General features: G+C 50.2%; 10 protein-coding genes across 10 annotated transcripts; 4 read left to right on the top strand and 6 right to left on the bottom strand.

The window, feature by feature from the left end:
- Positions 1-1,161: 1,161 nt before the first annotated feature.
- AKAW2_50190S (uncharacterized protein) lies at positions 1,162-1,632 on the bottom strand (the record flags this gene model as incomplete). The annotated part of the gene is made up of 2 exons (XM_041689980.1): positions 1,162-1,512; positions 1,585-1,632. The coding sequence occupies 2 exons, from the start codon at positions 1,630-1,632 to the stop codon at positions 1,162-1,164; spliced, it is 399 nt and encodes a 132-aa protein (XP_041543611.1).
- Positions 1,633-5,386: 3,754 nt separating this feature from the next.
- Positions 5,387-6,358, bottom strand: AKAW2_50189S (uncharacterized protein; the record flags this gene model as incomplete). The annotated part of the gene is made up of 1 exon (XM_041689979.1): positions 5,387-6,358. One exon carries the CDS (start codon positions 6,356-6,358, stop codon positions 5,387-5,389), a length of 972 nt encoding a protein of 323 aa, XP_041543610.1.
- Positions 6,359-13,687: 7,329 nt separating this feature from the next.
- Positions 13,688-14,366, bottom strand: AKAW2_50188S (uncharacterized protein; the record flags this gene model as incomplete). The annotated part of the gene is made up of 2 exons (XM_041689977.1): positions 13,688-14,146; positions 14,208-14,366. 2 exons carry the CDS (start codon positions 14,364-14,366, stop codon positions 13,688-13,690), a joined length of 618 nt encoding a protein of 205 aa, XP_041543609.1.
- Positions 14,367-15,622: 1,256 nt separating this feature from the next.
- AKAW2_50187A (SDR family NAD(P)-dependent oxidoreductase) lies at positions 15,623-16,729 on the top strand (the record flags this gene model as incomplete). The annotated part of the gene is made up of 4 exons (XM_041689976.1): positions 15,623-15,670; positions 15,746-15,997; positions 16,096-16,375; positions 16,470-16,729. The coding sequence occupies 4 exons, from the start codon at positions 15,623-15,625 to the stop codon at positions 16,727-16,729; spliced, it is 840 nt and encodes a 279-aa protein (XP_041543608.1).
- Positions 16,730-17,983: 1,254 nt separating this feature from the next.
- On the bottom strand, positions 17,984-19,060 carry AKAW2_50186S (uncharacterized protein; the record flags this gene model as incomplete). The annotated part of the gene is made up of 3 exons (XM_041689975.1): positions 17,984-18,847; positions 18,900-18,971; positions 19,022-19,060. 3 exons carry the CDS (start codon positions 19,058-19,060, stop codon positions 17,984-17,986), a joined length of 975 nt encoding a protein of 324 aa, XP_041543607.1.
- A 3,615-nt stretch (positions 19,061-22,675) lies between these two features.
- Positions 22,676-23,068, bottom strand: AKAW2_50185S (uncharacterized protein; the record flags this gene model as incomplete). Its single annotated transcript, XM_041689974.1, has 1 exon — positions 22,676-23,068. The coding sequence occupies one exon, from the start codon at positions 23,066-23,068 to the stop codon at positions 22,676-22,678; it is 393 nt and encodes a 130-aa protein (XP_041543606.1).
- Positions 23,069-23,529: 461 nt separating this feature from the next.
- On the top strand, positions 23,530-24,376 carry AKAW2_50184A (cell division protein ZapB; the record flags this gene model as incomplete). The annotated part of the gene is made up of 2 exons (XM_041689973.1): positions 23,530-23,856; positions 23,918-24,376. The coding sequence occupies 2 exons, from the start codon at positions 23,530-23,532 to the stop codon at positions 24,374-24,376; spliced, it is 786 nt and encodes a 261-aa protein (XP_041543605.1).
- Positions 24,377-24,635: 259 nt separating this feature from the next.
- AKAW2_50183A (uncharacterized protein) lies at positions 24,636-24,947 on the top strand (the record flags this gene model as incomplete). Its single annotated transcript, XM_041689972.1, has 1 exon — positions 24,636-24,947. One exon carries the CDS (start codon positions 24,636-24,638, stop codon positions 24,945-24,947), a length of 312 nt encoding a protein of 103 aa, XP_041543604.1.
- A 715-nt stretch (positions 24,948-25,662) lies between these two features.
- Positions 25,663-26,075, bottom strand: AKAW2_50182S (uncharacterized protein; the record flags this gene model as incomplete). The annotated part of the gene is made up of 2 exons (XM_041689971.1): positions 25,663-25,772; positions 25,829-26,075. The coding sequence occupies 2 exons, from the start codon at positions 26,073-26,075 to the stop codon at positions 25,663-25,665; spliced, it is 357 nt and encodes a 118-aa protein (XP_041543603.1).
- An 805-nt stretch (positions 26,076-26,880) lies between these two features.
- AKAW2_50181A (uncharacterized protein) lies at positions 26,881-27,222 on the top strand (the record flags this gene model as incomplete). Its single annotated transcript, XM_041689970.1, has 1 exon — positions 26,881-27,222. The coding sequence occupies one exon, from the start codon at positions 26,881-26,883 to the stop codon at positions 27,220-27,222; it is 342 nt and encodes a 113-aa protein (XP_041543602.1).
- Between the last annotated feature and the right edge of the window lie 77 nt (positions 27,223-27,299).

Below are 27,299 nucleotides of genomic sequence, written 5' to 3'. Positions count from 1 at the left end.
TATTGAAGTGCAGATCTTGTTCCTGTCCAGTCATCCTGTGGTACAGCCTGGTAGGTAGCATCCAAGATAATCTTCATATGGTCAAAAGGCAGGAAGTAAATTTGCTGTTTCTGTGACGAACGGCGGGCATCAGGGGAGCGGCGTTGCTCTCAAGAGTACCATGTTGGCTCCCAGGGGCACATAAACATTTTCCGGGAACTTGGGCTGTTGTGTGGGAATCTGTTACTCTTACGACCCCTGGGCTACGCCTTCCCGAATGGTCGCTCTGAACCGGTCATCTGCAGAAAAGTGAGGCGCTATTGTCTTAGGCGCGGACATGGTCTCCTTCCCTCCTCCTACCGAGGAAGTCATTGCCCATATGCAAACACTGGCCTATACATGCACTATTCGAGATAACCGAAAAAAGTTACTATACATGGGACCCTCGCATTCAAGGTGACTGACACGTCTACCCAATACATGTGATAAATATGTCGCAATAACCAGATGTGTTACTTACTGGCCTACAGTCATAACCCGCTGCGTCCCTCCCATAAGCAATTCTTCGTCAACCTTACAGGTATTGTTTGAAACAGACAGTGGCAGTAAAGCAGATTGACAGTTGACAGTTTCGAGTCCACAGGATCCAGATTGGGGAACGAAGCGAGCAGAGTCCGGTATCCCCGGCTGGCCCGTGACGACAGAAAAACGAGGCTGAGTGCCCGTGGAGTCTTTCTTAGCAGAGGCCATCTAAGAGTAAGTTGTCGCCTGCCACCACACCGAGGTGGCACTTTGCAATGGTCTCAAACTATCTGGATTCGATGGAATGCTTTTGAGGAGAGTTTCCTCTTCTGCAAGGAATGGTTCTGTGGAGGGTCCACTGACGTGGTCATTGTTCAACAAATTAGACCAAGCATGAGGCTGAGAGCTTCGGCTGACTTGGGGGACACCTCTGAACGCTACACCAATTTCTGAGAACGGGCTCTTGCAGTCCGCAACCGTTTCTTCTTGTTTGACGGCGAGAACCGATATTTCGGGTGCGCTCCAGCATGCTTTTGTTTCTCCATCACGGCGAGCGTCTTGTACTGCTTACGGATGTGGGGGTATTCCATCTTCCAGCTCCGTCCGGTGAGGATGGAGATGGCCTGATGATCATCGTGGGCGAGCCATTACTTCGCTCGATCACTGTACGCCAGCCGGTACAGCATGAAATAGATTCATCGGACGTGGAATCCTGCCATGCCGTTGTAGAGCCTCCTGGTGGCGTGACTCGACCGGGCGGTCGACCCAGGCGCACATGTCTCTAACCGGGACGTGCGGCGTGCCGTTGGCCAATTCGCTGAGTGGGCATGGTAGGTCTAGATTGGGCTTCAACGTTGCGTGCTCGAATTGGCCGTTCCTTGTCATGGCTACAGCGCGATTCGACCGTCGGACTCTGCTGTTCTGACACAAAGGCTCTGGCTTTGTCTGGTCCGCCTCGGTCTTATCCATCGGGATGAACGAGTTCGCGCAAGCATGGGTTCCGTTAATTACCTACAGAGATCAGCATGCGCCGAGTTGGTACGCCTGGTCTACCAGCTGACGCGCAGGAGCAAAGCATCTCACCGGTTGTGAAACCACAGGATTGGAGTTTTCGACCGAAATTATTGCCATAGAAACAGCCTGATCGAAGCGCTGGGACCGTCAAAATATGAGACTTCATGGCTCCTGGGGGCTGTGCATGCCTATCACGGTGTATTCCCGAGAGCCAGAGGATGGAACGTCAGAAGTGCACGGGAGGTGCTGCCCGAGATCCGCACGGGCGGTACCAGGTGTGAAACATGGCTGGTAGAATGGGTGGGGCAGAACAGACATCAGACCTCTTGATGGGATTGGGAGAAAGGTAGATATTTCTGTCCCAGTTTCATCAGATATGGAGGGATAAATCGCTGCATATGGGTTGGACATTCTCCATAGAATTAAACGACAAGACCCTCCCTGGGGACAAATTAATGATTCAAATGTCAATCACCAAACAATGACGTGGTGAACGAGCGCACGTTGTTATAGGGATGGACCACAACAGCTATCTTGGGTCCTTATAGAGAGTAGGCATGAATCGGAGTGCTTTCATTCCAACTTGAGCACGGTCACTACATTCTCGCTTGCTCATTCTGAACCAATAGCGGAATTCTTCCCGATCGCGACTGGTGGGACTGTGGTCTACTGACACCCAGGAACCCCTGCGATGCAGCGACGTACTAGTTACGGACGAAGGTTCGTAAGGTTCGGGATTGAAATTGGCTGGGTCTGTTTCGGTATACTCGGCGATAGTTAGAGCGACGTGTGAGTGGAGCCGCTGCGAGAAGTGAGATCGCCATTTGTAAGCAGCCGAATTAGGCAACAAGGTTGTATTGGGCGTCTTCGATGGCCCAACTGAGACATGCCGAACAGCAGCTATAGGACTTGTTAATCTCCAGCATCCACTAATGTGAGCCATCCGCAGCGATTCCCACTCCAAGATACTCTCGCCTAGTTGGAATGCCTTTAAGGGAACTAAGGGGGAATAGGTTCCAGCTTGATCCAAGTGGGCTCCGAAAGCATCCCCCATACTTGAGACCCCGGAATAGCCAGTCCCATCGATAGTCACAGTAAATCACCGGAACCGCATGGAGTGCACGAGTTCACGGCACACCCCTCCCTCCGGTGTGATTGATCCAGATCATCAAGGTTTGATAGAGCGTCCCGGGAGATTGGTAACCAATTATCGATAAGCATTTCCGAGCCTCTAGACCCAGACACGTTTCCTGTCAGGACATATTGAATAGGAGAGGCGGTAGGAAACCACAACGAGCACTCAGTACAGGGAAGCTTGGCACAAGTGCTGCCTTTTCGCAAGGGCAAAGACTAGAGAACAAGCAACTGGAGCGACCCAGAATATGAGTACTTCGTGCGATCGCAGAGTGATCTTTCGAATGCCGCCGGAGCCATGCCGCCCCAAAAGGACACGCGTGTTGGAACTACGGCGCCATGATTTGGAATCCGCTACCATAGCACTGGGACAGCACCGAACACCAACGCGTCGCCATGCGATCGCAATCGAGCGAAATCCTTTCGGGCGCCCTAGACTTATACCAGTCGCAGTAGACCAAACTTTAACAAATGAAACCCGGTGGTCTAGATGTCCCTTTGTTGCTGGAGAAGTCCTTGGGTGGTGTCACAGGCTGTTTTGCCATCGCGATCTACGACACTCTCGTCTCTGTGGAAGGATCGTCCGGATGTGACCGAAGATAGCGAATGATCGTCTCTGTAAAGGTCTCGCCATCTGGTGCCTCAATAGCTTTCTTGCTAGAGGCAGGATTTTGGCTTTCCTTGACGACAGGCCCGGTCGAGTTCCATAACACTGTCACCTGAAAGCTCTTTGTCTCGCGTTGAAGGCTATCCGGGATGTGGTATCTCGGCTAGAATGGCTGTGGTGAGCTCTCATGGTGGTTTATGGCTGAGCCTTGCTGGAATGGCAAGGGACATCGGCCTGTCGATCTTCATAATACACTATCATGCGGTCCAGGCAAGAGCGTAAAATGATCAGGTTACATTTATGTCAGATAGTGTGAGCGTTGCATCGGCCTGGAACGGTGGGAAAGCTGGCTTTGCTCAAGGGCGCAGTTCACGCTGTGACACGATATACTTGGCGTCTCTGACGCCCTGATCGTTCGCGTTCGTTGAACGTCAGCCGCCGCCTCCGTCGTAAAAGGATCCCAGCTGTGGTGGGTAAAGCGAAGAGCTAGCCCCAGGGAAGGAATGGACTTTCTTCGTTTGTTGGTAGGTAGGAGCCTCTTAAGCAATTGTTTGACGCCATGGCCTGCGCGGGACGTGGGCACGTGTACCACGAAAGCAATCGAGAATAGCTCTGATCTCTACATAGATAGGTTATATTGTAAGAGACCTAAAGTACCCCTGAACTGTTCGATTCACTCGGATACAGAAATACAGGTTGTGGTAGGCAAATTGATCCGATTGGTGAGCATTTATAAACATGCTTTTGATCCACGCTTCTGAACTGACCTCCTGCCTGGCCACTGCGAAATAGTTTTCAGAACTAAACCCAACACGATATACACTGATCTTACCTGGTAAGCGTTCAAGATTCCAAATAAAAGTATAATAAATGGATACATTGTGGCGTGTGCGCTAGCCAGCTCGGATGTCGTGCGTCGAAGAGGGCAATACCGCAGGCGGATAGCTGCGCATGGTCTCGACACTGCCGGTTATAATCGCGCCAATCATAGTGCTTAATATCGCTTCGCGGGGCCCAATAGACACTGAGAAGGACAACGGCAGGCGGCCAAAACTCGAGACGTCATAGAAGTAGCGAAGGCGTGTTTTGATGGGCGATGAGATGGGCTATGTCAGTCACAGCAACGACTGTCCAGATGCACATTCCGCGGGCCCATTTATACATACGGGGATATAGAAGCGATAGGATGTAGATACGGCGGTGGATCCAAGTAGCAGAGTCGTGATCTGGTTCTCGGGGAAAGAGAATTTTGTAAAACTACATCAAGACGATGGTAGACGGCTTCGGGAGAAGTCCAGTGGGGGCCAGGAGTGTCGCTTAATGACGACAGACCCTGTCCTCGTAGGACAGAAATCGACATCAGCTGAAATTGACACTGGACAAGTCAGCCTTTGGAGCTGCTCGAGGTTTCAGGTTCCCATATTTTACGCTCAATGACTCACTGGCCTGTACATGATACGAACCACAACTTTGACACACAGAAAATAATATATTCTGTCTACACATTGCTTTGGTGTGGAAGCGAAAGTCACTGGAAGTGTGCAGCACACATGGATAGCTTTATGAACATTGAAACATGCAGTATGTTGCGGTATGATGGAAATGCTAATAGGAATGATGTTTTGGAGAGTTCATACGAAAGGAGACGAATGAAGAATGCATAAGCCTCTAAACAGCATTTCGTTTGTACGGGATTTGCTATAACATCTGAGAGCCTCTTCTGCGAATCAAAGTCATCTCGGTTTGGCAAATATCTCTCGTCAAATTCCTGGCGTAGCTTTCATATTTGATGCTCCCAGCGAAGCATGCTAATACCATGTCTGGCACATGCCGCATATACTGAGGGGCGTGAGTACAAAGGTAATCCAACGCATACGACGTGATCTTGCATACGTACTGGGCAGCTATGAATAGAAGATTCGCGTCTCATTCGCTGGTCTCGTCTGCAATGATTGACCGTTATAGTACATACCAACATACACTTCAGTGCTATGGCAGATATATAGTACGGGAGAAACAGTGATAGATGAGGATCATTAGACCATAATGCAAGCACACCACACGCAAAAGGTGCCAGTTCCCTATTGCGAAACATTGTTTCAACGTCCTCTGAACATTGTAATCGCACGCCTAGGTCAAGCGGCCATGCTCGACTTGGTCTTCCGGCACGGTGAGATCACGAGATAACTCCTGGCCGTTCGCACCGACATTACCAAATGGCATAACATGAGTTTCCTGATAATCCATCGCATTGTGTAGCCTTGGAGGTACTACCGACTCGATGTTTTGAATAGGCATGGGTGCAAATGGTTGTTGATGCAAGCTGCGGCTGCGGATGTCGGCTATGTGAGCCTCTGCGGGAGTGGTCGTCAATGGATCCCAGGGAGGCGATAGCATTGGAGATTCGGCGGGGAGCGCCAATCTGGCTTCTTCGACCTGCTGCACGCCAGGGAAACTTGGGAAGCTAGGTGGCACAGTCTCTGGTATAAAAGAGAGCCCGACTGCAACGGATGAGGGAATAAGATCCAGCAGATCAAAGGAAGGGCCCAGAGGGTACTGCTCCTGTGAGTGGGCTCCGCAAATGGGCATGACGCCGCTTCTGTTCGCATACCAAGACTCTTCAGCGCCACCTTCAGAGGGCCATCCCACGAGCTCCTGGGCAGGAATAGGCAGAGGTGAGAAAAAGTTGGTCTCGCACCCGATCAGATCCCGGGATTGCGACCGATTCCAACCGTTGAAAGGCTCGGAAAATGTCGTTTGCAAGCCTGTCTTTGTATACCACAGCGGTGAGAACCATGAATGTGGCATAGGCTCCCCAGTCAAGTTGTCTGTAGACGTATACGAGTCCGGGGGTATGAACGCGTTACAGGGGGCTCTCCAGCCCGTGTTCGCACCAGTCTCCCATGGGAGACTGCTGTCACAATATTTCATAGTCATGTTCCATTCTTCGGAAAAAGGAACGTTTGCAGGGCATGTGATGGGTGGGCCATGTTTAGCAATATTGTCACACGGGATGGTGGCGTCCATAGCGTGGCCCAGATTGGACGCGCTCCATTGATGTCGCTCCACCGATTCACTGGCAGGAACATCAAAAATTCGCATGGTTTCTCTGGAAGGCTGGTCCGCATGACTGTTGCGATTCTGTGGAGGTTCCGCAAAGGTTCCAGTAGGCGATGTGAGAATGATGGTCTCCTTTCGTCGGTCCAGTCGACTGCGAGGAACACACTTGTTTCCACGTCTTTCGCACTCTTCGCAAGGACAGGTGCGAGAACACTAGTTGCCAGTCATGTAAATTAGAAGTTCTGCCTACTAACCTTTTATCCAACCGTTCCTGTATCTCGCGATATTGCGTACCTTGACTTTCCGACGGAAACAACTCTCACAAGCTCGGTTCATCTCGCGCTGTTGTCCTACTCAGCTTATGCTCGCTCAGCAGACAGTGGCTTCACAACGTGACTTGGGGGGAGTGTAACGCGAATATATCTTAGTAGGCGCCTGAATATTATTTTGGTAGCCCTCGACAGGCTCAGTGGTACCGGTGTCTTCTTGATGCTGGCGGAACATGGCTGCACCGGATACAGAGCCTTCTTCTCCTGAGAGCGCACCTCTACCATCGTGCGTATCGGTCCGCCATTTATCTCTTGACATCCGGGGATCATTCGCGTCCAGCGAAGAGAGTAAACGTTGCTTGTCCATGTGTTATGGAAGGGCTTGGCTGTTCTTTACACAGAGCAACGGAGATTAGAACATGTGGGAGGATCAGCACACGCCAGAGAGAACCTGGCTGGGATGCTATTTTGTGCGAAAGAATTGGTTAGCTAATCTCTTTGTATATGTTCTGGTCTTATGTCAGGATCTACGCCCACGCAGCGGCTACATGGTTTATTAGGATTTGAGCCAAGGCACCTCATATTGATCATACATGTCAAGCTGCTGAAGACCCTGCTAGAAAATAGCCAAGATGGCCATAAGTTCCAACTACGGAAAAGCGACTTCCAAATCCTCTAACGGGTGGCGGAATTAGGGGATCGGTGTTGCATTTATGAGTGTTGTGCTGGTCCGCAGGGGCACAAGCACAGCTCTCAAGGGCATAGGCCGTCTTTTATGGGAGATCTGCCGTCCTTAAGACCCCTGAGCTACAGTTTACCGAGTGGTTGTCTTAGCCAGACATTTGCAGTTGCTGCAGCAGGATAAGACGCTATTGCGTTCGGTGTGGACATGGTCTCTTATTGTCCCACTTAAGAGGTCATTACTCATTACAAAGACACAGATTTCTCTCATATGTGCGCAATTCATAACATCCCAGATTACTACACATGAGATCCTTCTTCCAAGGGTATTGCACACGCACACATTAAGTCTATCTGTGAGGGATTTGTCGCCAAAGCCGTACCTCCTACCATTGGCCTGGCGTCGCAGCCAGCTGACTCCCTACGATAAAATACTTCCTACCGGTATTAAACCTTTATACGAAACGGACAAAAGTCAGTGAACTAAATGGTAACTGTTGACAGCTTAGATTCCAACGGCTGCATATTAGGTGCTAAAGCAAACAGAACAAAATATCCCTGTTACCCCGTCAGCAACGGGGAAATAAAGATGAGTGCCTTCGCAGTCATGCTCGGCAGAGGGTATCTGAAAATACTGCAACCACTGCCCCCATATCGAGGCAGCACTGTGCAGCGGTACAAAGCCATCTGGATTTAAACAACAGCTCTGGATGGGGACAAGCGCGGTCATTATTCACGGAGGCTAAGCGGTATGCTGCGAACGCTGGCCGATGATGAAGAACGCTGTCGAACGCAATGCCATGCCCTGAGGATGGCCTGCGATCTGCGATCGTTTTCGAAACATTGACGTGGTGAGCGAGCGCATGTTGGTATGAGAATAGACCACAACAGTAGTATCGGGTCATTTTAGCTAGGAGAGATGGATCGGTGACCTTTCTAATTAAGATAGCGATGAACACTACAGCTATAGTCAGTTTGCTCATCTTCGAATCAATAGTCCGATGGTCCCAGATTTCAGCTGGTGGGACCAAATCCACTGTCTCGCAGGGTTGCTGAGACCTAGTGACCTATATACGGAAAATGAATCGGGTACAGTGCTCGCTTTGGAATAGACTGAGTCGCTACCTCTGTACCCCGAAAATGGTGAGAGCGACCTGTGAATGGACCAGCTGCAAGAGATAAAAGACCATGGACAGGCGAAATGGGCAATAAGGCTATGTGAGGTGTCTCGGGTGGCCCAACGGAGGCATGTCGAACAGCAGCTATGTGACTTGTAGATCTCGACCATCCTCCAAAACGAGTCATCCGCAGCGATTTTCAGTGCTAAACACTCATGTCTAGCTGAACAGCCTTCTTGCGGAAATATGGTAGAATGGGTTCCAGCTTGGACAAGTCTTTCGGAGCGTCGAAAACCATCAGTGATTCTGTCGCAATGCTAGGGTAATCGGCGGACACCTCGCCTGTCCCAAAAAGACACCAGATCTACTGAGACCCGGGATTGCGAGTTCAATCGATAGTCATGCTAATTTCCCAGGACGACACTAGAGGCAGGCTTGCCGGTCACGACCCTTTGTCCAATGTCATTGGTCCAGATTACCAAGGTTTAATAGGTCATCCCGGGATACTGGTAGCCAATTATTGGTACGCATTTCCTAGCCTCGGAGATTCAGACGCGTTTCTCTGTCTCTGCTGATTGATGATAAAAGATGATGTAGGAGACAACACCATGTAATTACCACAGGAAAGCTTGAGTCAAGAGCTGGCCATTCGCAAATGCAATGACTAAAGACTAAGGAGCTGAAGCAACCCAAAATATGGGAACTCTGGGCGATGGTGGAGCGATCTCCCAAATTGAACCAAAGCCTTGTCCCCCTAAAAGAAGCCCCTGTTGGCGCTTCGGAAGTACGGCACGATGATTTGGAATTGGCCACTATTGCACCGAAACGGCACCAAAGCTCAACATGACGCCTTGCGATCGCGATCGAGCGAAAGCTATCGTGTGTTTTGGCCCTATATCAGCTGCATTAGAGCAAACTTTAAAAGATGGACCTGGTGGTTCAGACCCCATTCGGTTGTCGCTGCGGGGCTCCATTAATCGAGGTATCACAAGACTCATTCGCCATCGTGATCTACTACAGGTCCCCATCTTTGGGGTAGGATTGTCTGGATGTCACCGAAAGAGCATCGTCACTGGTCAACGATTGTCTCTGTGTGAAAGTGCTCTGTTATCTAGTGCCTCAAAGTAAATTTGTCCCAGGTGACCATATTTGACGGCAAGGTTAGTTGAGTGCAGTGGTGCCGACACTTGGACGCCCTTTGTCTAGCATGTAAAGCTACCGGGATCTGGCATTCTGGCTGAAATTAAGCGTGGCCCGCTGCTCCAGGTAAAATTTGTCTAGATTTATCGGCATCTGCCCGTCCATCTTGACATCACGGTATAATACGGTCCATTCAAGAGCGTATAATGGTCAGGTTACAGTTATGGCATAAAGAGAAGTATGAGTGTTGCATTAGGCCCTAGAATAGTGGAGAAGCCAGCCAGGACCGTTCAAAGGTTGCTTCCATGCTGTGGGACACGATACTTAACACCAGTGCCACGTCGGTCATTCTGTATTATTGTTAGGCAGCCGCCACCTGGGTCAAAAAACAATTCCAGTTACTGGCAGGTAAAGCGTAAGGTCGATTTCGCCGGAATATCCGCCTTACATCACGATTTCGGTGGGGGTGTGGGTTTACGCGACAGTCCGACGCCATTAGCTTGCGGGATGTGGGCACATTGGTGCTTCACGCGGAAGAATCGTATAGTAACTGTGGGGGCTGAAGGGTGTTCGCAAACTGATCTGCTATCCCCAGTTGATCCGACCTGGTGCAGCCCATTCAAGGCACGAGCTGGTTCTTGGCGCACGTCCTCCAACTTCCAGCTCCACCTCGAATGTTCGTGGCAGAAGCGAGTAGTTTCTCCCTGATTTTGATCATGATTCTATTTCTAAGCCAATAATAGCACGGATGCTGGACCTGGTAAGAGCCTAGCCAGATATGTGTTGCAATCGACAATCAGGCTCACTAGTTCCATTATTCTCCTGAGCGACAACCCTCGCTGGAGAAATTTTCCATTGATCTTTAGCAGTCTGATCCCGGACTAGCCCATGATGTGCCGTTCCAACCAAACCACGGAACAAGACGAAAACAGACCTCACGTCTTATCAACCGCCTCTCCAGCGCCGGCGGATATTCTTTGTGTCAGGAGCTGGTATCCTTGCCGCACGCTGTAGCACTTTGGTGCCATTAGCAACCGAGGACCATTCGATTCGCTCCACGGTCTCTTCAATATTCTGATTCCACTGCTTCTGTTCCCACATGTTGGACTCTAAAGCGCTGATCTGCGTCGCTTGTAGATACATAGAAAGAAATCGTACACTAACTCCACCCGTTTGGTCGGCCTGATATAGTGTCAGCTCGTGTTGTATGGTTCTTTGAAGCAGAGTCGGAGATCTGTGATTCTGTAATCATTTAGAAGAGCAAAAGCTCGCCCTTGGACACTGTCCTCCTCGCTGTCGTCCGCCAACATGTTGGCGCTCCCACTACACTATTCTACAACCCCTGGATCGAGATCACTATGCTCTGCGGTCCCATGTTCCCTTGCCACCGCGGCGTGGCTGTGGGCACCTATCTGGGCAGAGTGCGAGGCCTGCAATCCTAACGTGGTCCGCAGGGCCTGTAGCCGCCTATACTGGGGTGGGCTACTTCCACGCATGTCGGGATAAAAGACACAAGTTGAAACTGGAAAGACCAGTCCAGGTGTATAGTACTGTACTGTATGACGTGAAAAGCGTGCTATAGACGAACGTGGACTTGAATATCAAAGCAGGTGTGACCCCCGAACTTTCCTGGACAGTGTTCCAGGCCGTGTGTTGTTCAGGCGATTAGGTTTTCATCATCACAGTAGAACGCAAGGTCGAGGCATTTTTGGGCCGTTAATACCAAAGAGTGTATATCTCATGTTTCACGTAGGTGGGCAACTTGTGGTTCACCGTGTGGAAACCCAGATGTTGGTGAGGCGGCGGGATTTCCAGCGCCGCTGTTCTCACATAAATCTCGTAACTATTTAGAACGGGGATAGTACACGATCTGTCCCCGCTCAATGGGAAGATACGGAAGATAGCAGACCAATTATCGCAAACAGCGCTCAGTTGGTGTCAGCTACTATCTCTCATGGATAACCCAATGCTTGTTGGGTAAGCTGGGTAAATCCTAATACGGCAATGATGACCACTGGCGTACGCTTCCAGGGCCAAAGCACACACAGGAAAGCATTTAAAGGACTGTCTGAGCTTCTCTCCTCAGTCGCCAGCACCTGCTCTAACCTCACTGCCTTCGTGCCTATATTATCGCATCAACAGCTGAGATCTCCAGCGATATACCTATTAACAACCCCTGGCGATCTATCCCAACACATTTCGATAATGGGTGAGAATAATGCAACACGCGAGAAACTTTCAATCAGTGTGCCCAAAGGAACCTGTTGTCAGGCAAGTGCCAAAAGCCCGCTTTCAATCGGCAGCCCTTTGTTCTTTCTGGATCCACATCAACTGGCAAGTACTCTCCCAGCCAAGTGCGGCTCTATAGTCATGGCTCATGCCAGCGAAGGGGAACGCAAGGCATGTGCGCGTTCGTTCAAGTCAATATCCCATGTGACGTGCGGAAACATGATTATGTACACGAGATATAACGTCCACAACATCATCCATTAACAGCTGGAAGCAGGCTCTGGAAACTCACTTGCCGACATCTACCCGAAGACGCCCCCCAACAGCCCGCGCATGGCTGTTTCAAAAGCTGTTCCGATTGAGCAGATATCCATTTTAGAGAAGCTGAATACGACTTGACGAGAACAGTCATCGACTCTCGCTGCTACGATGGCGATGTGCGTTTACCTCATTTATCATAATATATGGAACTCTCACCTGGAGGATTTGGATGTGCAGGCCGGTGGGGAACGGCCCATTCCATCCGTGCTATTTGTGATACAGAAGAAAGACACACTTTTAGAAACTCTTTAATAAAAATTCCGATTGTATGGCTGCAATAGATAGGACTTATTCTTTCCCTATGGGCTCGCGCAGCTCCACTGGCTTGCTCCCGTGAGCAGGTAATATCACGTCTACCAAGCACATTCTCAACGAAGGTCTAGCTTTATTGACAAGACATGATGAACATGCAAAGACAAATAGCCACGTATAAAATGTGGGATTTGAAATTCGTGAATCCACTATGATAATGGGGCATGAATGCCCGAAAGGTGCATCTGATGGTCCCAGTCTTCACTAGCTCGAGCTTCCCTTCTTTATGAGTCGGATGGGCCCTGCTGCGGCTTGCATATCCCCAAGACTGTGCATCAGTCTCCCACCGGACTGATGTCAGGCTCGAATCCATGCTGCATGATTATATCCATCGGCTACCTCGACCGCCACGGCTGCGAGAACGTCGAAGACCTTGAGGGATATGCAGAGAACCTGTTCTCGTCTTCTTGGCGCTTGTACTGCCGCTGTTCTAGGTGTCTCGTAGTGACTATGGGTATTTTTCTTTTCTTTGTTCTCTTCATTTGTCTTGTCTTTTCTTTTCCAATTTTTTCCATGTTTTTTGTTTTCAGCTTTCTGCAATCAGGGCCATGGTTCTCCTCCGAACTAGTGCAATGTCATGGTCGACCGATGTGATCTCCGGTAGCTCATGCCTTGCACAATATTTCGTTACTCTCCCCTTGCGCGGAATGGGGAGAGACAGAACCGGAGAGATCTCGGGCTCATGGCTATAAATGCTGGACGCTACGTCATTAGCTATTTCCCTCGTCCAGCTTGCCGACGACGGGATAATTCCGTGGAGAGTTTCACGACTGACTGCTCATCTATATGAGGTATGGGCGTGCCGCTCTCGATCCAGCACAATCATATGTACTCTAAGAGAAAGCAGGGTAGTTTGAGGGACGGGGAGTATGCGTGCAGGCTCACCCAACAATGACTTGGAGTCTTCCTTCAACTCAGACCTTTAGACGACCTCGTGTTTCTGTTTCAGAAGCTTAACATTACCTGGTTAAATTGCGACTTGCCTTTCCTGGGCCCAGACGTGTGACACGCTTATGCTCTGTTGGCTTGTCGACAGTCAACAACGGAACTTGAGTTTCTAAGGCCCTTGTCAAGCGCAATCAATTCACTATGGGATTGGCCCACGCGTTTCATACACAAAAGGTTTACCCATCCCAGCATCAGCCGGTCCTTCTGCCAACATAGAGGCAACTCGCCGTGTCGAAAGTGCCCTTAGCCAGCTTTTAGCCAGAGCAGTAGTGCACTGCGTGACAATCTGTACTTTAGTTGTAGATCGATATACTTGTGCGCATCTCAGATAATCAATTACTACGGCAGAGCAACTACAACTGGAAAAGCTGCGCGAAGTTACCCGACTCGGGTACCATATGATGATCATCGCCAAATGCACCCCCTTCCTCCTCCTGAGTAGGCCACATGTCCGGTACCGCTGTCGTTGCCGGTAGGGCAGTTGTCAGAGCAGCTGGATCCACACGTTCTGCTACACCAGCCGGGCTCCGAAGCTGCTGGTGCCAACCTGCAACGGTATGCTGCATTTCATCCACCAGTTGTCGAGTCGCCTGCTGCTCAGAGAACTCTTGTTCGCACTGATGCTGGTTATTCAATAATTCCTGCATTGCACTTTCAGCGCCTTCAAGGCGCTCTAACAGGGTCTTCTTGTCCCCCCTCAATGCTTTATTTTCCCGCTCCAGTGTTTTGACCGTAGCCAAAGAGGCCTGGTGGTCCTCCACTGATGTGGCAGAATGGGCGTCCCGAAAAACAGAACCGGATACTTGTGCCCGCTGGTGGGTGAGTTAAGTCAGCAGAATAAACAGGCCCTGCGAACCGTGCCTGGGGACTTACCATGGGCGGACGTCTAAGGGGGAGCGCAGGCTGCTTGAGAGGCCGCGCGACGGGCTCCTCTCTCTGGCTGGATCCTGCGTCAGAAACACCACTGTGACTTTCGGTCTTCCGGGCGGTTGGGCGACCGCCCACCCGTGGCCTAGTTGTGACTATTGGCATTTATGTATAGTCCCAAGATAACAGCAGAGAAGTGCGGCAATGAACAAGGGTGCCGTAGAATGCCGTGCTGAAGGGAGATTTGGTCGGAGTCACAGTCCGCAAGTGACCTGGCTGGACAGGAGTAAAACACGCCATTGGTGATGGCAGAGTGTCCCTAGAAATCCTCTCAGTCAAAGAAAGTTAGTGACAACTGTCCATTGGCTCTTTCTGCCTACTTGGTCCTGTGTCACTTATTCGAACCAGTGACGCATTGATGGTTAAGACCTGCAGCACTGTGCTTTGCAGCGGACCCAAATACCATGGGGGATTTTCTGGATCAGGGCGGTCAAATGTCTAGAATGGTCTTATTCGGCCTGATCGAAATATCACAGCACATTTAGTCTGGTCTCTGAAACTGACCCACCTAGCCCATGGTTCGAGGGGCTCTGCATTCGTTAATACCATCGCACAGAGTGGCATTGGCCCGTGAAATTGGACAACCCTGAGCCGTAGGGCAAGTCGAGCGGTGAGCTACTTGGGTAAAGTAATGGTGGTAATGATTGCATGGATGGGGCGATGTTTATTTACCGGGAAACATCGCTAGGGCAAGACGTCCTCCATATTCAAGTGGATCACAACTTCCCCTCCTCATTCTCGTAGTCTGTAATACTCCATCCACATACCCCCTTGTCTAGTTCGCTCTTAGTTATCACTCTTACAGAGAGATTCCCCTCCTCCTTGGCGATCATCCTTGACTTCATCCCCACTAGTTTCTGACGGCAGCCACCCACATTCTTAGGCTCGACCACACTAGTCAGCCCATCCTTTCATAACCTAAATCAAGATGCAATAGTCAACGGGCTAGACAAGGGCCTGTCATCCAATCGTGGAAACTCACGCAGCCACTTCAACTGTCAGAGATGATCCCCCCCCCCCGGCGACATCGGCTAACGTTGCTGTTGACCAGGATGCTCGCTTGGTTTTCCAGGATAGGGCAACAAAGAGATAGCATTGCTGCCTCGTTTCACTGTTTGAGGTTGATGGAGTACATACTTTGTACCACCGGAGTACCAATTACTACCTTTATCTATAATTCAACGTCGTCTCGAATGAGTATAATAAGTTAACCCCTCCTCCTCCCCGGGAACTTCCCCCCTCTCCGTAGGCACTCATAATTCCAAGCTTTCCCTTCTCTGTCTTTCTCTCTTACACACTCACACCCTCAATTCTATTACACCCTCTTTCTCTCAGTTATTATCCTTCCTCCCACATCTACAATGGTCATCAGAGGCACTCAATTAGATGGCGTCGCTCTGGTCGTCGGCGTAAGAACCTTCCCTCTCCCCCACCACCTCAAACAAATGAATTCCCCCTCCCAAACTAACCTCCCATCAATCCAGTCTGGCCGCGGCATCGGCCAACAAACCGCCTTCTCCCTAGCCGAAGCAGGCGCCCGCGTCATCGTCTTCGCCGACATGAACACCGAAACAGCCACTGCCTCCGCCGAAGAGAGCAAGCAATACGCCACAAACCCCGAATACCAATCCACCCACTTCACCGTTAACGTGACCGATCAAGACGGCGTGCTAGCCATGGTTGACTTTGTCGTCGAGAAGTTCGGACGGCTGGACTATGCCGTCAACGCTGCAGGAGTGAGTCCCATCCACCATCATTATCCGTTAAGAATATTCCACAACAACCTAGCGCATGGTTCTCTTCCCACCAAGCTAACTCAAAAAAATCCAACTAGGTCGACAACGGCGTACACACCCCCTTCGCCGACACCGACATCGACAACTTCGACCGCGTCCAGACCATCAACGCCCGCGGTATGTTCCTCTGCTGCCGCGCCGAAGCCGCCGCCATGCGCAAGCAGACCTCACGCACCTTCACTAGCCGCACCGGCACCCGGGACATTGGTCGCGGCGCCATCGTGAACGTCTGCTCAGCCAACTCCTTCGCCGGACTGCCCGGGAAGGGATCATATACCGTCTCCAAGCATGCCTGCATGGCGGTGACGAAGATGGTTGGTATGTTTACCCCCTCCCCCAATACCTTATACACGATACTATCCTATTCAATTCAACTCCCGTTACAAACATATATTAATATTATCTGGTACAGGACTGGACCACTCCGCCGAAGGCATCCGCTGCAACGCCGTGTGCCCCATCTGGGTCCGCACCCCTCTCCTCGACGTCGAGTTGGAGCGGAACCCGCAGGTGCGCGCGGAAATCGAGGCCGTTATACCCATTAAGCGTGCGGCGGAGAGTGATGAGGTGGGAGATACGATTGTTTATTTGCTTAGTCCATCGGCGAGTTATGTTAATGCTACGAGTTTGTTGTTGGATGCGGCGGTTACGGCGACGTTGAGGTTTCATTGATTAGTATTCATATTTTACGTCTGGTTGGTAGTTAATAGAAGTGAGAGGGTTATGGTATACGATGTATTCGATACGGTGAATGAGTAATAGTCTGTGTGCAGTGGAATGGCTGGAATTTTTGGACGTGGTTTGTTGTAGTACGCTGAATGAATGGTCGATTCCCGAATACATAAATCAAGTAGAAGTCTACGTAGTCCAATACATAAGTGCGTGTTAATCCCTTTCAAAGGTTTACTGCGGTGTTGAGTTTTTTGACGCGTACTGTAAGACGCGGGAGCGGGATGTCCCGAGACTTTTGAACACCTATTGTAGGTCCGGGCCTTCCCGAGCACAATCTAAAGTAACCAACAACCGCGTGGCTCTCACGGTCGGGCAACCCGTCCCAAAATGTCGTACACAAGGTTTTTTACAATAAAATCTTAGTTAGGCAATTTCAGCTATAAGAAGTCTACAAGGCTTGTCTATAAAAGTACATATTTTAATGGTATCTATGGGTGTTTTCTTTCATGACTTTTCGAATTAGTTATCATGTAACGTAGCCGTTAAATAAATTCTATGTATTTTGATTGCAACCTATCATAGTATGTATACAAATGGTTTTGGAAACTTGGCAAGAAATACTCATTAACTTATTCAAGTAGTATTTAGGTAGTATTTAAGAGAATTCAATTCAAGTAGTATTTAGGTAGTATTTAAGAGAATTCAAGGGTTTTTAACTGTACCATTTAGATATAATAAATATAAAACGAGCAGCTTGTAAATGGCATTACGAAATAGGCCGCGCGACCTTTTATTACGTCGAAGTTAGTAGTCCTAAGGAACAACAACTGACCAGACCGACCGGAAGGCGGTAAAAATACGTGCCCGCCTGGGCGGAAGCTGAAAACACACACACACACACACACACACACAACAATTCCTTAACGCCCGGCGGCTAAGCCGAATGTACAACTGTCACTGATTTATCAACACAGGTTCTAATGTTGTAGCTCCTCCGAGTTCAATCACATATCCTTGAATGCTGAACAGGTGTCCTACAGATTGTTTAAGTTCTTACAAAAAAAGATGGTATGGCTTAAAGGCAGTCCCATGTCATTGACTTGCGAATAAGTTCAGTCTCCTATCCAAGTTTCAGGAGTGTTTTTTTCATCGCCGTCAACTTGCACGCAAAGGACATCATTGTAGCCTCCCCGATCGGTTGGCCAGCCCCCGTCAACTCTAGGACTAGAGACTAGACGAAACCCCCCACGTTGCCTATGCGGCTCGAAAGCTAACCAATCTGGATATCTGCTCAATCATCTCAGGCTCCGAATTGTTATCCTCTAAGCCTGTGGCAATGTCGTTCACATTGGTCGCAGTCTTGGTTGATGTTGGGGCACTGGAATCAGATAGTCTTGCAGAAACCTCGCTTTTATTTAGATAATCATGCAGGTTAGGTGTGACAGGAAACGGCCCATTCCAGCTTTGAGAAATTTCGTTGCTTAGATTGGCAATGGGAGCCCACAGGCCTGCGGGCGAGTCAGGACAGGCCATTGGAACTAACTCAGCCAACCATGCCTCCCAGAATTCAGGCGACGTATATGGTTGTAAGTCCATGCTCATACTGATTTCCAACTGAGGAGTCAACTGTGATAGCAGCGAAAGATCATCCTCTGGCGTAAGTTGGTCCAGATTCGAGTTCTCCATATTGTCAGCCATTGCCATCAATGTCCCGAAGCCCTGAGATTGAGAATTTTGAGACGCCAAGTTTAGATTGTCAATAAGCATGTTTCCATAGAAGTCTTCTGGGAAGATAGCCGCAAGGTCGGTAGGTGAAATAGCCATGTTCAGAAAATCTGTTTCCACGTCGCCCGTCTGAAGACCATCCACTCGATCTAGAAGGCTCTTTGCACGTGCGGTCGTGTGCTCTGCGCCACCTCTCTCCATTAATGGTGGATAAGCGGGCGACGGCATATCAACGCTTTTGTACGTAGGCGACGGAATCGAGCGAGATGACAGCAACTGGTCCTCATCGCCGGAGCGAAGTAGGTTTGAGACATAACGCATAACCTGGCGAAAGTTGGTCGAATCATGCCCTCCTTGTGCTGGATTCGGCCAAACCACATTAATTAACTCAAGCTAGAGAACATTTAGTCTGAATAGATGAAGATTATGAAGGAATATCTGTTACCACAGAGTCGGCCACATTTTTCCGGCTGCCCTGGTCGTTATGCAGTTCATCCAGAGCTCGGTTGAAAGCCCGCTGCGATTAAATTAATAATGATGACAACATCCAGTGTAACTGTAGCTGACCGTTTTGTCCTCGATTATTTGCTTCAGTTCAACCTGCATTGTCTCCCGGTTTCTTATAATCTGGCTAGAAGGGGGAAGTCCCAGTACCAGGTGTCTCCAGGTTCAGTTGAGAGAAAGCAGTCACTCCTGAACAGACGGAATGATCCGCGGTCAAGGAAAACGTATTGCCACACGGCCGTTGACTCGGAGATATGGTTCATCTCACGAGGCTTGAGGGACCCCTGTCAAAGCAACCCCAATAGTACGAACCTGTTCATCGGTTCTTTCCCCTAAAGAACATGGATTCAACGGTTTGGACTCAAAGATGCTCCCTCTCACGATAGCTAAAGGTAGACGGGGTATTTTTGGTTGTCATAGGAATCATCTGCAGTGATTATTGACAATCCAGTGGTTCTATCTGGTCTGACCCTGTAGAGACAAAGAGAAACGAGACGGTCGCTAACGCGATCTGGCCTTATTACGTGCAGCCGTCAGTCTATTTCTTGTCGGCCTTCCAACCAAAGTAACCCCATTTTATTTCGAGATCGATGTGTCTGGCTGTTACAACCCATCAGACTAACCGGATCTTAGTGGGCTGACTGTCTTTGCATCTCTATACACTCAACACATCACTTGATTGCAGCCACAATCGGATGACTGGGCGCCATCAAAGCTACATTCTGGAACGTCACAGGCGCAAGCTGTGTCCGACTCAATGCAACTACAGGGTTAATTTAGACTTCTCAGTGAAGTGTCTGGAAACAGGGACAAAACTCCGGATCCGGTTCGCCCTTCCTTGCTAGTAGAGATGAGTCGATCGCTCTTACAGGCGGGGGTTAAAATCCGGCCGTAGACAAACACTTGTGTACAAAGCAGCCTTCCAAAACGAGGAAGAGGTTTTGACTGAGTGATGTGGGTCTCTCCAATCAGAGACCGTAGGCAATCTGGGTAGCCTTCAAACCAGGAGATCTAGGCTCACCGACCTCCATCAGAAAACCCGCAGTAATATAGAAGGCAGGACAGGGGTTCGAGGAAAAGAAGTGTTGTGCTTTGCGGTTAGTGCAGTTGCAGTTGCACTGTATACTTCTTCTTTTGTAGGCAACATGCAGCATCTGAATTCTCACAATAATCATGTTGACTGAAGATAACATTTCATACTCCATGGGTGCGTTAAAACGTTGCCGCCCTGCAAACTGAGCCACCGTTAGATAAAACAAACGCGCTTCAAGTAGCTAAGGTAGGTCCGGGATTTGCATTAGCCTTTCTATACTTAGATCGCATGCTTTGCATTTAGTGCGTGGTGGTAGATAATCTCAGTAGGAGCACCCAATAAAATCGGCTACTTGCTGGCTGATGGGTGGCGGTGAAGACTGTAACGTAAACCACGATCGCGTGGCTCTCATGGTCAAGCGGCCCATCTGATAATGCCATATAAATGGTATGCTTTTGACATAGAACATTTCAACCACTAGAAGAGTTCAAGACTTCATTAGGGATTTATAGATTACAAACATAATACGACTGATCTTGACATTCATTGCAGAATTTCATAGCTGCTTACAATAGCTGGTAATGTATAATACATGTGTTTTACATGTATTTCTATATATTCAAAATGATTATCAAGAGGATGTTTAGAAGTTTTCTACTTAAATTTTGTGCCTGAACTATAAGGCAAACATTGGGGCAGCCCAGCAAGACCTGGGCAACTCCGAAATATGGGGACCGGGAGCCCGGTGGCTCGAAACGGGACAATTCATCCGACAAGACTACCGATCTAGCTCTCGTGGTGAGTTCTATTATAGTGTAAGTAGGGTCGTGCTGTGTTCGGCTGACGCAGTATTCCCCGCTTGCGCTTGCTGATGCTCACTGGCGCTCGCTGGTCAACTTGTTATTGTACACACAAAATGCCCAGTCATTCGGACGGCTTCTCGCCGCGCATCAAAACTTGGATCCCCGATCCGGCTTTGACCGTGGCGCAGCATGATTCGACTTTATGCTGAGGATTTGACCAGGCCGGACGTGATCATGCGTCTTTCGAAATGTGATGATTGCCTTCTGAGGTCCCTGATCGCGGTCGGTGGGAGACCCAGTGGGGAGCTGGGTAACCTGCGGACCAGGGGTGAGGCAAATGAGGCGGGTGTGAAAAACAAGTAAAGAAGTGAAAGAGGAAAAGGCAAAGGGAGGAAATAAAGAGGTGGGGGAGATGAGGTAAACAGGCACAGAATGGTGGAATTACGCTGAAAAGATAGCGGAAGTGGTGAAAGAATCCACCTAGTAACTCACCGAGTAGACATGGTCTAGTAAGTTGCATAGGGTGTTTTTTTTTTTTTTTTTTTTTTTTTTTTTTTTTTTAACTTCCTCTTTTTGCCGTTTTGGAAACGCCACGGGGATCTGCTGGGGCGTTTACCCGTTCAGAGCTAGGCGAGCACGTCTTTTCACCGCCCTCTGGTCGGCTTCTCTAGTCGTTTGTTGTTGCCTTGGGCCATCAACATTTGCTGGGGCTCGGGAAGGTCCGGGACTAGTCTTTTTGAGGAAGCTGTCCAGGGGTTCAACTTGATGCCCATTTGAGGGATTCGAACACGCACCGAACAGATATTACGCCCTCGAGTTTCGGTCCCTTGGCTTACCACGTAGAACAACGAGATCAACACATGGTTCTACTGGCTTCAGAATGCTATTACCCTGAATTACCGGGGAAGTGAGCTTTGTTAGGCTAATTGATGGTTATATGTATCAAGAGTCGTGATAGGGAAATGGTGGAATTATATATATATATATAATATTGAACCAACATCATGACCACTGAGTATAACAGGCTTCTATGACCGTCCTGAGAGACATGTAAAAATCATAACATACAACTTTGGATAATCAAGCCACTTCATGAGGTGAGTCACTGATATAGTAGAGGAGATAGATTGGCTGTAGCATGAAGACTTGGGGGAAAAGAGGAGGAGTGTCGCGTACGAAGAAAGCTCAACGCCGATTTTCGCTGCTCTCCATGTTCAAATCACAATTGTACCGGCCACACGCAATGACTTGATGGGTCTCAAACTACCTCAGCCAACATATCACCTTGTGCTACAGGCCAGTATGAAGGGGAAGGCTGAGAAGCGATCTGCAGGAACCTTGCCGCAGACGGATAAAGACTGTTTGAATTGCCCAATGGCCAATAGGCAGGGAACAAGAAGCGGGCAGTACAATTTGCCCCACCATGCGGGACCATCATCGCGGAGAGTTCTTTTGCAACCGCGTGTCTTCGTCTCGGCTTGTGCCTACTGCCTCGTGCGACCACAGATATGGTATAATAACTGCCACAGCAAATCGATCTTGGAAGGTGCAACCAACGACCGAGACGGAACTCTATGTTCTTTCTCATACCCTGCAACAGAGAAGGTTGTCAATACATCGGACTGCTTCGACCGCCGCTTGGGGCATGCTCTTCCCGGAGTGATCCCGCGGACCCGTACGAACCCAACCCAATGCGTCTCAAACCCGCGACGGTGCGCATATTTAGCTGGGGACTGGACGGTCAATTTCGGACCCTGAGTCGACCGTGCGGTCTGACCGTGATTCTGCGGACGGGCGACGCGTGTAGGGGTCGGTGGCCTCATCACCCGCATCGCTAGAGGGCTTGGATCGTCTGAACGATGCTCGGAAGGAGTGGGGGTGCTAATCGAGATGGGACTGGGCCAAGTCCTGTGCTGGCCACGGCCTAGTCTCCTGGGGTTCTGACGTCCGAGCCGCGATGGCGTCTTCCACATCGGACGGCGGTGCCGTCTTATGTCTTTCTCCAGAAGCCGATATTTGGTCCGCAGAGACTCTTTCGTTCTGGGTTTGCGCTCGATCGAATATTTCCGAGCCCTCTCCAGCCACGTTAAATGGAGATGGCGCGCTACCCATGATGGATAGTCCTGTTCCTCGCCGGGAGTCCAGGCCCGGTAGTGTCTCTTGGCCATGGGGAGCCAGAGTGAAATCCAAAATGTGGTGTAAGTGGGGGAACTGTGCATGCAGAGACCGGCGCAAATGGCAAGATCCAGATACAGTACATGTATTGCCTGCCATGGGGAGACGTACAGCAATGCGAGGCTACAAGAAAGAGGAGGGGAGACCAGGAAACAATTAAATGAGGAGGATTCGTTGTTCTGGGTTTCTTTCCCATTGAATGCCGTTGCCTTGATCCAACAATCCCCCGTAACTTACCCACATCGCCCACCACGCGACATGTCTTGTTGCCCAGGGTTTTCCGCGTTCCACAAGTCAATACTACTTTGTGCGACGGTGTCATTGAAGGAAAGGAGTCTTGAACCACGGGCTAGGTGGGCAAGTTTCAGAGACTATGGACTTAAGAAATTGTGGTGGAGGTCAGAGCGAATGAGGTCAAATTAGACAAAAGACCGCGCTGGACGAGAAAATACCCCACGCGCTTTGATCCGTAGCAAAGCAGGTTGTCGCAGACCTCAATCATTACTGTGCCTCACTTGGTCAACTATGGTGACACCGAGCTATCGTAGGAAAATGAACCAATGGGCGATTATCACGAACTTGCTTTGGCTAACCTTGTTGCTTATGACCCATTTGCTATTGCCAACGACACTCCGCTTTTTCTTGCCAGGCCAGGCATTCAAATTTCTCCGGCTAATTCTCTCTTCAGTATGGTACAGTACATGCGCAGTTGTTCTTCTACGAGTCATCGAAAAATGCCAAAGTCAGAACCGCGGGCGGGCATCCGCGCACGCACCCGGCAGACCGAGAGTCGCAGTACCGCTTCCGACCAACGATCTATCCAAAGACTGGAGCCCGTAATGCGTTCTCCCCAGCAGCCTCTGCGGTCCCGTCGACGCCCATCCACGGTAAGCCTTCACGTACGGTTACTGGGCCCGGATCGTTCCACTGACTTCATGCACCCACCAGCTGCCACAGGTATCTGGTTCTGGTTCTCGAGACCCTCCTTCTGCCCTATCGCTGAAATATCACGAGGCATGTTTGGCTACGGTCGAAAGACTGGAGCTGGAGATTGAAGCGTTGCAGAGAGACAAAGAGACCCTGTCGGAGCGCGTTGGAAGCGTCGAAAGTGAGATCCAGGAATTGTTGAAAGAACAGCATCAGTGGAGACAACAGCTGCCTGAGCGGCGCGTGACTCAACAGCTGATGCACGAAATGCAGCATACCGTTGCGGGTTGGCACCAGCGGCTTCGCAGCCCGGCTGATTTACCAGAAGAGGCGGATCCTGCCGCCATGACGGCTGCTCTGCCGGCAATGACGACGGTGCCAGATATGTGGAATACTCGGGAGGACGGAGGGGGTGTATTTGACAACGATCATGGCATTGAACCGGACTCCGGTGACTTTACGCAGCTTCTTCAATTCTAGTTTCTCTACCGTAGTAATCGATATCCTTTCTGGGGCTAATGCGCACACGTATACCGATCAATAATGACGGTGCCGATCGGGTCAAGTAATGCACTTTGACGCTCGCTGGAAGCGGCTCAGGAACGTCTGAAATATAGAATTGCCTCCTGGGTCTGCAGATGGACCGGTGACGCTAGGTTGGGTAAACCGTCTTGCGTATAGCGGGCAGGCCTGTTCCACGGACAGACAATTGCGCTCGGCAGCAGCACTCAACACCCAAATGACGTTCTTCTCCGCAAACCATCAAATGGAGCATGGGCCAGGTTTCACGCGGTCGGGTCCAGGGAAAGAAAGCCGTGATTTAACCAACGATGCAGCATCGAGCATCTACAGTCGAGAACTTCAAGTCCCCCCGGTTCCTCCGCTCTCCATCCCGCGCAAGGGGAGGACACCGACCGATTCTCCTGCAAGGCATGATCTCCCGGAGATCAATCTGATCGACCATCAAATTGCGCTGGCCCGGGGAACAACCATGGCCCTGGAAACGACCCGTGTGCGGCTTCGAAATGCCAAAAAGAACGGTACACGTTAGTTGCGAGACACCTTGGAAGAGAAGTGGCGACAATGGAGGCGCCAGGAAGATGAGAACCGGTTCTTCCGCACATGCCTCCAAATCTTCGACGACCTCGCGGCCGTGGCAGTCGAGGTGTCCGATGATCTGATCCTGCAGCAAGAGTTTGAACCCGAAGTCAGTCCGGTGGGAAACCGAAGCATCCTCCTCGGCATGCGCACGCTACAAGAGGCCCTGGCCGACTCGCACGGGAAGGAAGCTCGAGCCAGAGAAGAATGGGACCGTCGCCTGAACCTTCCCGGTATCCGTGCCCCACTACCGCAGTGGATATGATGCCTTGTCGGATCTACAAGTTCCTGTGGGCAGGTGCTGTACGTGACTCTTTGCGTTCGTTTCCCCATCGTGTCTCGACATAAGGTTGGACCTTCGCTGGAATGTGCTTTGTGGGTATGCTCTCATCTGCTCACTGTGCAGGCCAGCGGAACTGCGCACATCTACAACATTCGCCCAGAGAATTCAGTCCATTGTGAATATCTCAAGTTACTGTAGTCCTCATTATAGAGTTATTAGAGACATTTGGCCTGTCTAGCCTATCAGGAATTGCACAGACACAATGCAACACTCGACACTCCCGTATCCCTCAAATTAAAGATGCATAGATTATACCAACCCAATGAATGAAAGCGCATCACCGTCGTAGGAGCTAGGACTGATGACCATGTTGTTCGGATAAAGCTCAACTCTCTCGCTTAGACCTTTGCTCAGTTAGCACAGGCTCCAAAGGAACCATGCGGGGGCTGTTAGGAAGCGTCTTCGGGTAGAAGCCGGCAAGTAGACCCTTGGAGTCTGTGTCCAGTTGTTAAATAATGGTTCCTTTTTGCATATGTGTTCTGTGTGCATACCCATATATCCGCACGCGACTTGGGGGTCTGACGTAACCGAGCGTGCGCGTGCCTTGAGTTCGCCTTTGGTGGCATGAGGGATGGCCATAGGTTCACTCATGGCTTGAAGAGTGCTTGCCAGTTGATGTGGATCAAAACAGGCCATGAAGCTGCCCTGTAAAAGCGGGTCTTTGGTACCCGTCCGATTACACGGTCCTTCGGCCACGCTGCCTAACACACTGTCGCATGTTGCACGGTTGTGGTCCATTTTGGAACGTGATGGACTAGACGGCCACGAGGTGTTATCGGTTGGCCGTATATTATGTCGACTGATGATGCGACGACTGTCATAGGAACAAGGGCGACAATGCGTAGAGTAAGGGCTGGATGGCGTGTGAAGAGCAGAGCTCAGACGGCCCTTTAATTCGTTCCTGTGCGCGCCATTACACTGATTGAGTTTGCCCGCGGGTTATCGTTTATCGCTGCTGTTTTAGGGTTTTATTATATACTACATTGAATTGCCCCAGCCAAATAATATCTGATTCCAGCAGAGCGCTGTTTGCGAATGATAAACTGCTATCTTCCATATCGCTCGGAGTCCTGACGAAATGAAATGTCTAGACCTTTCCTATGTATTAATATTAGGCGCATTCCCCTGAGAACAGCGGCGCTGGAAGTCCAGGCGATTCAAAAACCACGGGCAGACCACCAAGGAATATCAGGACTTTCACCATTTGGGGTTTCTACACCGTTGGGGTTTCTACACGGTGAAACGAACAAGTTGCCCACCTTACCCGAAACGTTGACTGCCGGCCATCTACACTCGTCGGCCCAGAATTGACTCGACTCGACGTTGCGCCGCCCGGTGATGATTTGGACTTTCTGGCCCGAACAACACCCAGCCCGAGAGGACCGTCCAGGGAGTTAGTGGTCAGCTCTGCTTCGATATATAAACCCACGTTTCGTCTATCGCATGCTTGTCGCGCCCCTGTGTTGTCTTCATTTATTCCGTACCCTGGGATCGAACCGTCCTTATTCAACTTGCCTCTTCCTGGCTCAATCGTTAGTCCGACATGCATGCAACTGGCCCGCCCCAGTATAAGCGGCTACAGGCTCTGCGGACGGTGTTAGGACTTGAGACCTCGCATGCTGAGACGCCTGGCATACAGTCTGTGCAAGACCCTGTCCGGATTGGTGCCGGTAGCTACGCCGTGGGGGCGGAGGAACATGAAATCGCACAGCGTGACGATGGCGATCCAGCGGCCGTAGTTCAATCCAGTGCAAGCCCCAGCCGGATGGCAGACGGTAGCGAGGGGGCCTATGGCCAGGGACAGGTCTTCCCTCTTTTGAATGAGTACAGTTTTACGAATTCTACTCTTCGAAGAGCATCGCATGACAAGCTGACACATATCTAGACTAGCTGAACGGGTGGAGTAAGTGTAACGTTGCCGTTCTCTCAACCAGACTGACGCAAATCAGCGCTTTGGAGTCC

This window comes from Aspergillus luchuensis, chromosome 5 (assembly GCF_016861625.1).
Source record: "Aspergillus luchuensis IFO 4308 DNA, chromosome 5, nearly complete sequence".
In the NCBI taxonomy this organism is placed as follows: domain Eukaryota; kingdom Fungi; phylum Ascomycota; class Eurotiomycetes; order Eurotiales; family Aspergillaceae; genus Aspergillus; species Aspergillus luchuensis.
The sequence above is the reverse complement of the archived record's forward strand: the minus strand, read 5'-3'. Positions and strand labels throughout refer to the sequence as shown.